This window comes from Galleria mellonella, unplaced genomic scaffold, assembly GCF_026898425.1.
Source record: "Galleria mellonella isolate WM207_F2 unplaced genomic scaffold, CSIRO_AGI_GalMel_v1 utg116, whole genome shotgun sequence".
Classification (NCBI taxonomy): Eukaryota; Metazoa; Arthropoda; class Insecta; order Lepidoptera; family Pyralidae; genus Galleria; species Galleria mellonella.
Window position 1 is genome coordinate 3,633,295 of NW_026441978.1, and position 12,494 is coordinate 3,645,788.

Consider the following 12,494-nt stretch of genomic DNA (forward strand, 5'->3'; position numbering starts at 1 on the left):
CTGAGGACTCAGGTGTTATTCCTCTGTACCCAGTAAATTCACGCCATATCCCACCCTTCAAACCGAAACACTGCCATGCAAACACAACTGCTTCACGGTTGAAACACGAATGGGACAGAGGTCCCAATGGGACCAAGCAATCGATTTTTATACAAAGTCTCCCTCTGGTAATGTAGTTTTTTTTTATCAACTACAGTTAGGGTAATAATACTGCACTGTGATACTTTCCTTTTCTCATCACCTAGGTATATACTATTTTGAATTTTATTGGCCACTTCGAATAAGACTATCAACAATTAAGTTATTTAATTGTTAAGATATTTATTTTACTTGTATAGAGTAAATTGAAATTTTAAATTCAATTTTAAATTAAATTATAAATATCATCATCATCATCATCATCATCATATCAGCTGTTAACTGACCACTATTGAACATAGGTCACCCCATAAGGAGGGGTTTGCCAGTAGTTGGCACGTTTAACACGCGGATTGGCAACCGCAGTTAGGCTTTTAGAGATATTTTAAGTGGGATGCTGCTGCCCATACCTCTACTATAAAGTTCCCTTAATCGCTTCTTACAACACCCACGGTAAAGGAAGGAGTGGCCTATTCTAAATTAAAAACATATAAAAATAAAATTTTACAATAAACTGAATAAAAAAGTTTAACAAAATATATAAAAAGAAAAAATACAAATTACACACAACATCTTGTGAGGCGTTTTTTTACAGTTTTCCATTTCACCATTGTGGTTTTAAAACGATAACTCTCACATGCCCACTCAATCCTTTAACAAATTAACTACTAGTTTGAAACTAACAATTAGGGCAGTAACTGGACACTGCTAACTCACTGTAGTGAACTAAACTAATTGGTAAATTAAAGAATTTTTTTCCTATGTGATAAGTCTATCGTTATCGAGTATTGGATGAAATTAATTATTTTTTAATACCACTATGCATCCTACTAAAATTATTAATGTAAACATTAGTAAAGATATCTGAGTATTTGTTACTCAATATTATTTAAGAGGCTTTCTATGAAAATTTGGTAGACAAACAATATATCATATTATATTAATTAACTTTTTGCTAGTTATTTAACATGCAAATAAACCAAAGAAATAAATCACTTTTAGATGCCGTATTAAGATAAAATATACACCAGAACTTAAGTTACATCTTTATGAACATAACTGTGAAAACAGCATTCAATTTGGTGCAGTTGTTATTGCATGATGCCAGAACAAACATATAAACAGACAGACAAAACTTCTATGTTATGGTTTTGTCCTCCATAGGTCTTATTGAGACGCCTCATATATGTTTTTCTTAAATGTCTTTTATATATGTCACCCCAATTATGAATATAATTTTATTATATCAGAAAGATAATTATTCATGTAATCCCGGCATAAAATAGGCCATCCCTTACTTTCCTGTGGGTGTCGTAAGTGGCGACTAAGGTATTTTAATGATGGAGGAATAGGCAGCAGCGTCTCTTTTAAAACATCTCTAAAATCCTAATTGCGTTTGCCAACTGGCCTGCCAAGCGTGGCAACCATTGGCAAAACTTCCCTTATAGAGAAGATTTACATTCAGCAGTAGATAGTTAACGGTTGAAATGGTAAGGTCATTGTTATTAATTCTTTTCTCAACCATTTCACCTTTTTTGTAGAACAAAGTGTTACTATATGCTCTTGTAGCACTTAAGGTTCAAAAATGTCATTGTTTTATTGCGAACTAAAGTCAATCCTTTTTTATTAAAATTTATATTATAAAACATAAGGGAACGGCGTGTAATATGTTTGTATATGTAAAATATGGATATAAGGTATATCTGAACGGAATGGTGTGTGGACTGTATGTTAAGAATACATAGTCGTAGAATACTGACGGATATATATATATATTTGTTAGATCCGTCAGTATTCTACGACTGACAATATATATATTCGTTTATACATGATATACCATGAATAGCTGTACATTATTATACATATGAATGATGTACATTATTATACATATATGTATATTTTCTACAATTCTTAATTTGTAAAAACCTACCAGCTCCAGTAGGTGGCATCTCCGCTAGTATTGAATTGCAAATCTCGCGATAGGGAGTCGACCGTGGTGGAGTCGATTTTAGCAGGTACCTGTAACATAATATACAACTAGTCAATATTACATTAAAAAGTCACGATACAATAGCATATATTTTGCTTTCCTATTATATCGTGACGATATAATCGTACGATATCGTATAGTAGGTAAGTAGGATTAGATGCCTCAGTGCTGGCAATATTTATTTATTAATTAAACTATAATACACCTAGAAAATGTAAATGGCGGTTTCAACACCATATGGCGTCATCTACTAGTCGACCGTAGACAGGAATAACTGAAAATATAATTGACGGTGCAACGTAATTAATAATATTAAATTAAAACAGTAATTAAAAAATAACATATATAATACTATATATATATATATATATATATATATATATATATATATATATATATATATATATATATATATATATATAACTAGCTATATATACTATATCTGTACTAATATCACAGTATCAGAGTAAGGAGTCTATTAATTCTTTATTCTGTCCTAATATTATAGAGAGGAAATATTTTTTGTGTTCGTAATGGATATAGTCAAAAACTATTCTATCCTTTAGTAAGTCTACATCAGTGATTCTCAACCACTGTGCGGCGGCACTTTTGTATGCCGCCAAATTTTAAAAGTGTGCCGCCAAATTTTGCAAATATTTAAAATTTTTGTCATAAACTATTTATGCAGTGTGTTGTAGTAAGTAAATAATTTTTATCTTTTTCTTTGTGTGCCGTCAAATTTTGAAATCGTTAAATATGTGCCGCAACAAAAGAAAAAAGGTTGAGAATCACTGGTCTACATTATCAGCGAGTAATATAAACCATATTATTTCTGAAAATTGTATCTACCTCTGCGAAACCGGGCCAGATCACTAATAGAGTATATTTAGGTCGAACTACACGAGGTTAAAAACCATTGTTGTTAATTCTAAGGTAAGGGTACGGCTAAGTGATCTGACTTCAGTCTTGTTTATCCATCTTTTCCGCTATTTGGCTAATGTATACTCGACAGCGCAGACCAAGTTACCATTTTCAGAGATTAAAAATAGAGGGAAAGGATTGTTAATAGTGGGAACTAGCAGCCTCGATGTTAGTCGACCTCCACGCGGTTCCTTCTGGAAGCCATTGTGGTATACCTATCACTCCTCACTGGGGCCCGTCAGCGTATACTGGTAGTGCAACTGTGGTAACCAGTCCGTTTTAATCCTTTAAAAATCTCACCTGTATCTATCAACGAAGTTTTGGAAAGGTATTCTGATTGGGTAGCCGGTCTGCCTTATCTTGATCGTGTCCAGCATGCCAGTATATCGGAGCTGGGCGAGGACACACGGCATGTCGAACTTCATCGGCGATTTATCTGTATTCGGCTTGATGCAGCGAACGAACCACGGGTTGCATCTTGACATCGACTCCAGCAACTGGTGGAGGCTGTCCGAGAACCTAAGATAAAATAGAAATAATCTTATTTAATTTATGGGGTGAGACATAGCAGTGGAATGATACATAAAACTTTAGAAATAATAATGAACGAGCGTCATAGATATTTCACGATTTCCACGGTGCTGTTCATGTCTATAAGCAACTATCAGCATTCTCCATCATCATCACCATGTCAGCCTTTAACTGTCCACAGCTGAACATAAGCCACTTCCTTGGGAGGTTTCGCTAGTAGTTGTCACGCTTGGCAGACGGATTGGCAACCGCAGTTAGGCTTTGGAGATGTTTTAAGAGGGGCGGTGCTGTCCACCCCTCGCTCTCTCTCAGTCGCCTCTTACGACACCCATGGGAAAGGAATCATTCAGCGATGTTAATTCATTATAAAATAAATAAAAATACCTAATTTTTTGTACTGTATTCTACTTCGATTGTTGCCATTCTGAGAACGAAACACTTTTTTTTTTCCATCTTTCAGCTAAATATCAGTATTTTTTATTTAAATTAAATATGAACTATATTCGTGTATAAAAGTATTAGTTATGTGTATCTCGCGGCTTGGACCGCGTTAATAAATATATAAAGTACTCCATGTGCTAAGTTAGGACATAACCTAATTATGTGCAACATTTCATTTAAATTCGTTTAGTAGTTTTTGCGTGAAAGAGTAATAAACATCCCTCCATCTTTACAAATATTCACATTTTTTATATCCTATTAGAAATAATTATAAAAATAGATTTACTAACTACGTACCGTCAAATAATACACTTAAAAGGTACTGCACTTTTGCCTACCAAGGCTGGTTCAAAGCACTAGGTATTCACATTTCGAATACCAATGGCTAGTTTTAAAACAAAACTTAAGGACTTTTATTTGAGCAAGTTGTCATCTTCTTAATATGTTTATATGTCTGGTTAACATACTTATTTCTTGCATACTTTTCGTGAACAATATTTATATATTTTTATGTATTTGTGTAGGCATTTATATCCATGTATGTATATGTATATATGTATGTATGTGTGTAGGTGTATGTATATAAATATAATAATGAGTAGGGATAATATTTATTATATTATATGTATCACATCTCCCATATTTAGAACTAACAAAATTTTTCATCGTGCCTCCCACCAATTTGTTTATAATTACTCCTCTCCATCCAAAGGTTGCCTGGAAGAGATCGCTCTTAGTTATTTAGTTATTATAGCTCATAGTTATAAGGTCGCCCATTGTTTTCTCACTGTGATTATTTCTTGTAATTATTTATATTTATAATAAGTTTACTATTGTAATCTTTTGGAGGAAACAATAAAGAGTATCTATCTATCTATCTATCTACCATAAACGGGTATTATAAACGTTAATAAAAATGTCATTGACTCTATACTTTCTCGAGGTCTTGATTGATTTGTGTTCTCACTACCTTTAAAGAATTACAATGTTGTTAACAGATTCTAAAAACAATTCATATTATCTGCAGTTCTCCACAATGGCCATTAATGTTTTATGTTCGTTACAATTTTCACTTTTAAACACGCAATGGAATATCACTATGACAAGTCAATTACAATAACAGTTATTGAGACAGAGTGAAAGATGGCAGTGAAATTACAGAGTACAGAGGTGTATAACACCTTAGTTCTGTGGGGAAAGGGATTGTTAGCGATGGAGCTTAACAGCCCCAATGCTAGCAATGTTACTAATCAGGTCGACCACCACGTGGTTCCCCCTGGAAACCATCGTGGTTACTTCTCGTCGAATTCTTCACGATGGGCTAACTGACTTGCTTTCATCGTCATCTATCATCTATCACTGGTGCCCCGCCAGCGTAAACTGTTAGCGCAGGCAGGGTTACTATTGCATTATCACACATTAAAAAAAAACACCTTAGTTTTTGGAAAGGGATTGTTAGGGTCTAATTGACCCATTGCTAGCAATAAATCCTATCAAGTCGACCTCCACCTTCCCCTTGGAAACCGTCGTGGTTAATTCTAGTGAAACTCGTCACGATGGGCTAACTGACTTGTCTTTTTATCCTCATCTGTCATCACCTTCACAGGTACCCTACCAGCATACCCGATAGCGCAGGGGGGATTACCATTGTATTATAACCCATTAAAAACACCTTAGTTCTCAGGAATGGCAACGCATGAGGGATATCATGGGGATACGGTACACTCTGTTATGTCAATGGTACTACTCATGTCTATAGGCGACGGTTACCACTTTCTATCAGGTGACTATCGCCGTCCATGACTGTTTACCCCTTGTGTTGTAAAGATACTTCCACATTTCGTGTGAATGATCACAGACTTACATTTTTAGTTTATTAAATAAAAATAATAACTATATATATATATATATATATATATATATATATATATATATATATATATATATTATTATTTTTATTTAATAAACTAAAAATGTAAGTCTGAATGATCACAGACTTACATTTTTAGTTTATTAAATAAAAATAATAACTATATATATATATATATATATATATATATATATATATATATATATATATATATATATATATATATATATATACAATACAATATATATATCTCATACAAGAAAAGTTGTATTGTATTGTTGTTGTATATATAAATATATATATATATATATATATATATATATATATATATATATATATATCTCATACAAGAAAAGTTGAAGATTAGGAACCACAGAAACTATACCTGGCAGCAACAGTTGGAGTTCTAGGCTTCATTGTGACGAAACGTCCGTTGGCGCCTCTCGGGAGTGTTTTATTGGCGTCGTGTTGTGCTCGTAGTTGGGTCGACATCTCTGCCACCAGAGGGACCTCACTGCTGCACAGCAATTCCAGAACATCAGCTCGGAGGGCATCCCGGTTCTTGTCGAGGAATCCCTCCACATTATACCACACTTGACCAGCATAGTGTTTTATCTGAAACGTGAAAAACGACTCGATTGACTGCTTTGGTCATATAGGTGATGTACTACAAAGGGTAAAATTAAAAAGTATACATAATTCGCAAGTGCTGAGTGAGAGTGAGTGAGAGAGTGATGTTGAGAAGGCAAAACAGGTCTATTTAAGTTAAAGCACTTGGTGTTCCAATATATCTTTACTAAGATAAGACATAGTTCTCCTTTAGTTAACAATCTCACCAGAGGGAGACTTTGTACAAAAGTCGATTGCTTGGGTACCTCTGTCCTATTCGTGTTTCAACCGTGAAGCAGTTGTGCTTGCATAGCTGTGTTTCGGTTTGAAGGATGGAATATGGCGTGAAATTACTGGGTACAGAGGAATAACACCTGAGTCTTCAGGAATGGCAACGCATGGGGAGTATCATGGGCGAAACAGTATACTCTGTTATGTGCATGGTACTGCACATATCTATAGGCGACGGTTACCACTTTCCATCAGGTGGACCGTCAGCTTGTTTGCCATTCTAAGTTGTATAAAAAAAATTTCATTAAAACTTGAGCTACAAAAAATATGTTAAGGTCCACTTACCCCAAATTCACTAGCTCCTAACCTAGGTCTAGAATATAGCTCGTTCAACGCATGGTTGTAATGGCACTTTTCCAAAAATGACGCGTCGGACGCCCGCGGGAAATTACTTTCGTCATCTAACAGATGTAAGATTCCCACAGGCTTTTTACTCAGAAGTTGAATAACTGAAAAAATAATAAATAATAAAACAATAAAACATTGATGATTTTGTTATAACTGTCACAAATATGGGTTTTTAAAAAAATATATTCTCTTTACCTGGAGAGTTATCGTTCCATGTTAAATTAGACCACTCCAGTCTCTCCTTCTGGTATTCCTGTTGCTCCAGCTTGAATATGTGTTTATTAAAATAGTGCTGTAACGTTTCATTTGCATAGTTTATACACAGTTGTTCGAACGAATTCTCTTCTAAGTCTTCAAAGCCGAAGATGTCTAGGAGAGATATACGGTGAGCGTCGTGTAAGCCAGCACGGTGGACGATCGAATTTATTCGGAGCACTAACCAATTGAATAGTGAAGAGTAAAGAGCTTTAGCAAAAGCATCCCTGGCATCCAGAGCTTGATCAATAGGCAACGGTGACCTCATGCGTTCAGCTCTTGCAGCGGTCACTCTAGTTGTCAAGGCTCTTGCCAATGCTTCTGCTGGGACCTTCAATAAATGTGCTGCCCAGCGAACTTCAGCGCCTCCACCCAATTGCACGCCTTCCTGTCCATGTCGCAACTGCCTTCGATGAAAGTAAACATTGCCTAAATGTAAAACTGCTGCTAAAACTCTTATAATATCTTCTCTTTCCGCATCCCCTATTCCGAGGACTTGCATAGCGCCGCACAATGCGGACCAGTCGGCTCCTGCACCCGCACCGCCTGAATCTCCTCCTTGATTCAAATAAAAATAATGCTCAGCCGTCAGTAGACCTCTAGTTCTTCTTTGTTCTTCGTCTAATCCAGCGAGTAATTCGTAAAATACATGATAGTTTCTTTCTCCCGGCGACTGTGTAACTATCCTAGATTTTTCGAGGAGATAATGAGCAACTCTCGCGCCCGCTAGCGCACCGTCCTTGAAGTAGAGTTCAAGTAACTTCCCAAAACGACTAGAATTGTGATTTTTTGGTGTTCTGGCATTGCCAAAGGCTTCTAACAGCGGTGCTGCTTCTAAGATCTGTTCCGAGACTGGCGCTCGACCTGGCGGTGCGGGAGCGACGGCAGCGAGGAACTGGACGGCGAGTTTAGTAGATTCCGTTTTTCCTGCACCCGATTCACCAGAGATTAGTATGGCCTGAGGCTGAGGTAGAGAGGCTCGCGCAGCAGCTGCTATGGCGAAAAGGTGTGGTGGAAGATCACCCAGGGCCTCAGCTGCGTGATACCTGAAATGTACATGAAGTATAAATAAAAATTCAATAAAAATATCAAACAAATTTAAATTCTTTTCAATACTAGTACTTTTTTATTCTTTGTTTTATTTTTATTAGATTAAACTTTTTATAAATGGTAGAGTATTGAACAGTTTGTAAAAAACTTTACAGTTAATTGAATTACTACTTTTTGTTTATATTAGTAACCAACTACATTCACCGGTCACTCCAAACAAACGCTGTTCAACGGTGATTTTATAAAATACTAAAATCCATTGGAAAAATTACACAAATGAAACTATATCAAATTCCAAATGTACTGTGAATTTGCATAATTATGATTGTAAACAGTAAATGAATATGAAACGAGGGTACATATGTACTTATAACGGTATGCAATACCCGAGTTGCATAATAAACCCATTTTAATATTTTACTGCATTTTTGACAATTTTATTGCGGTCGGAAACAGGTCAAGACGTCAGTGAATTCCTAATGATTAGGGACTACGAAGCCACAAGAACATAAAATAACTTTGGTGGGAAAATAAGGAAAAATATATATAATAAAATCATAGCTGGTCGCTGTCTGTACAAAAAAGATATATAAGAAGACTTATTATAGAGAGGCTTTATGAACACAATAGAACCTAAAATAATGACTTTTAGATTTTTGTCTGTTTGTCTGTACGTTTGTGCACGCTAATCTCAAAAACGACTTAACCGATTTGAATGCGGTTTTCACTAATGCGTTGCGGTTTGCTCCACTTAACATTTAGTGTTTGTTTTATTTTAATCAGATTATAAATAAAAAAGTTATATCAATCTAAAGAATCACATATAAAATACTATAAAATAACCGATCAGTTGAATTGGCTTAAACTTTTTATTATATGTATTGATTTTCGAAAATTCTGTCTACTCGTGCGAAGCCGGGTTGGATCGCTAGTAAAAGAATATTTATATATAAAAAAAATATGGTGTCTGACGTACCATTTACATTCTTTACTATAATTGTAAATTACAAAGATGAAACTAATAAATATTGTAAGCAAAGGTAAGCGTAGGCTTATCACTATAAGAGATCTCTTCCAGTCGATTAGTTTTTATTGTAAGACTAGCTGACCCCGTAAACATTGTTTTATCACTTATTGCGAAATATAAAAATCGTGATTAAAAAACAGGGGTTGATCGTAAAACGATGAAAATTTAAAGTTGTATGTATTTTTCAATGCTAAATTATAATAAAACTAGCAGACCCGGCAGACTTCGTACTGCCTCAATTGATAAATAAAAGATCTAAACTTTCGTATATATAAAAAATTAAAACAAACAAAAGGAATTCATAATTAATAAAATAAATCTACATAAAAACAATCTGAATGATAGTTAACAACTTTCATATTTATTCACCTTTTAAACCTTCCCTGGACTTCCACAAATAATTCAAGACCAAAATTAGCCAAATCGGTCTAGCCGTTCTCGAGTTTTAGCGAGACTAACGAACAGCAATTGATTTTTATATATATAGATAAAAATAAAAAAAAAATTGTCAAAAAAAATATTTAGGGGTGGGTATTTTCATACCCGTCAATGATAAGGGCGACCCCTTATCATTGACGGGTATGAAAAATAGATGTTGGCTGATTCTCAGACCTACCCAATATGAACACAAAATTTCATAAATATCGGTAAAGCCGTTTCGGAGGAGTTTGGTAACAAACACCGCGACACGAGAATTTTATATATTAGATAAAAAATTTAATTACCCTTGTGAAGAAATAACACATTAAATAAAAAAAAAAAATAAATAAATTACCTCCGTGCAGTCTGCAGTCCATACAGAGAATCAACCGGTCGGTAAGGGTTGACAGCCACCAAAATGGAGCCAGCGTATGTGTATATTATTCCTTGTTCGTATCTGAGCTTCAGGTTCCACAGCAGGGCTGCTTCGTGCAGGTCGTGGAGGCGGGTCATGTCGTCCACCCCGGTGGGGCCGAGCTCCTCGCGCGGCCACACTGGATCTCCCTCATCTTCGCCATTGCCCATTTGTAGGGCAAAGGTTTGAGGCTGAAGAGGACAAAACATTTTTACTTTAGTATAAAAAGTAGGTAAGTGGAAAGTGGTAACCGTCACCTGTTGGGGGAAAGGCATTGTAGTAATGGGGTCCAATTTTCCCATTACTAGCAATACATTCTATTAGGTCGACCTCCACGCGGTTTGCCCTGGAAACTATCATGGTTAATTCTAGTAGAATTGGTCTTGATGGGTTAACTTATCTGCTTTCATCATCATCTATCATCCCTCACTTGTGCCCCTCCAGTGTATACCGATAGCGTAGGCGAGGTTACCATTCCATTATTAACCATTGAAAAAAAAACCGTCACCTGTGGACATCATACAATATACTGTGATATCCATCCTACCTTCATAGGTTGCTATTCCTGAGGACTATTGTGTTACAACCGCCGTACCTTATAATTTCACTGATATATCCCATTTCTCAAAACGAAACAACTATACAAGCAAAGTTAATAACAAATCCTTTCCCTATGTTTATTCAGACACTAAAATAGCACATAGGCAGGATTTCATATAGTTTTTTAATATATAAATACAAGAACCCGATGATTAAATTAATCGTCAAAGAAATTTGTTATCTCATTTGCTTTCTTAACAAGAAAAAAGAAATAGAATGACATTTTACCAGAGGGAGACTTTGTACAAAAGTCGATTACTTGGGTACCTCTGTCCCATTCGTGTTTCAACCGTGAAGTAGTTGTGTTTGCATGGCTGTGTTTCAGTTTGAAGGGTGGGATATGGCGTGATTTACTGGATACAGAGGAATAACACTTGAGTTTATTGGGTATAGAACAATAACACCTGAGTCCTCAGGAATGGCAACGCATGGGGGGTATCGTGGGTGAAACAGTATACTCTGTTATGTCCATGGTACTGCTCATGTCTATAGGCGACGTTTACCACTTTCTATCAGGTGGGCCGTTAGCTTCTTTGCCATTCTAAGTTGTATAAAAAAAAAGACATCTCTTTTGATAAATAGTATTTAAATTTCGAAACAGTCTATTCTGTTCGAAATTTAAATGATGTATTTTCGATGTTGCCATTATTACGGTGTACTTTACGGTGTATTTCTTTTAGTGTGGGTCCTTAGTGGGTACTAAGGACCCACACTAAAAGAAACACAACGTGGTTAATTCAGGCACCGGTAATATAATCAAGCCGCTGACACATCCAGCTAACGTCTAATTGTCTTCGGTGATTACTATGCAAACGACGTATTCGTATTATCGCATGCATACCATAATGAGGGTCATATAACAGTATCTAATCAACACATAGCACAATAGCTGGCTACTCGAGCACAACTGCATCGTGCGTGCGTGCCTTTACGCAAATTGCAAAGAACCTTTCACCACGACATAAAAGCATACTTTATGGTCCAATATCATTAAACGCGATGACCGATCCATTGCGTACTCCCTATACGGAATAATATTCATACGTCAATTAAACGTGCAGTGAATTGAAGCAATGCGAGTGGTGTTGACAGCGAAAGGTTTCTCACTGCGGGTCACAAAGATGGCCTGATACCAATTGCAGGCAGTCATTATGTTATGTCATAGTCACGGTTGCTCGTCAGGGTATTATAATTTTCCGTCTGGTTGCAGTTTTATGCCATTTCGTTATACCTTTGAGAAGTAAGTCATTCAGACTGTGGGTAATGCTCAGTTGCTGTAATTGCGCAATATTAGCGAATTAAACAGCGCTAACAATAGCAAATTTAGTTATATTACACTAAAATTACGGGTTACTATTATAATTAAGTTAAAATTTCGCTTACTTAATAGTTACGCATAATTTTTACGGCATAAATTAAAAACACAATGCACGGGAAATATTGTGAAGAAAATACAATATATATGGGAGCAGGAAATAACTGTAATAACTATATTTGTTGGACAGAATTTTTAAAGAAGCGAGTACTTGTTATTCCATCATCCTTAATTCAGATACACAGTAATATAGCCAAATACAGTTTGCTGGCA

The 12,494-nt window shown here is 35.6% G+C and overlaps 1 protein-coding gene across 1 annotated transcript in view; it reads right to left on the minus strand.

The window, feature by feature from the left end:
• Nucleotides 1-12,494, minus strand: part of LOC113513827 (unconventional myosin-XV) — a 159,354-nt gene that overhangs the window by 87,559 nt on the left and 59,301 nt on the right. The window contains exons 3-8 of the mRNA XM_052894695.1: nt 10,247-10,497; nt 7,335-8,440; nt 7,077-7,240; nt 6,277-6,506; nt 3,350-3,568; nt 2,069-2,157 (exon numbers count right to left, since the gene is read on the minus strand). Coding sequence (XP_052750655.1) covers nt 2,069-2,157; nt 3,350-3,568; nt 6,277-6,506; nt 7,077-7,240; nt 7,335-8,440; nt 10,247-10,497 — 2,059 coding nt within the window. The remainder of the gene's footprint in view (nt 1-2,068; nt 2,158-3,349; nt 3,569-6,276; nt 6,507-7,076; nt 7,241-7,334; nt 8,441-10,246; nt 10,498-12,494) is intronic.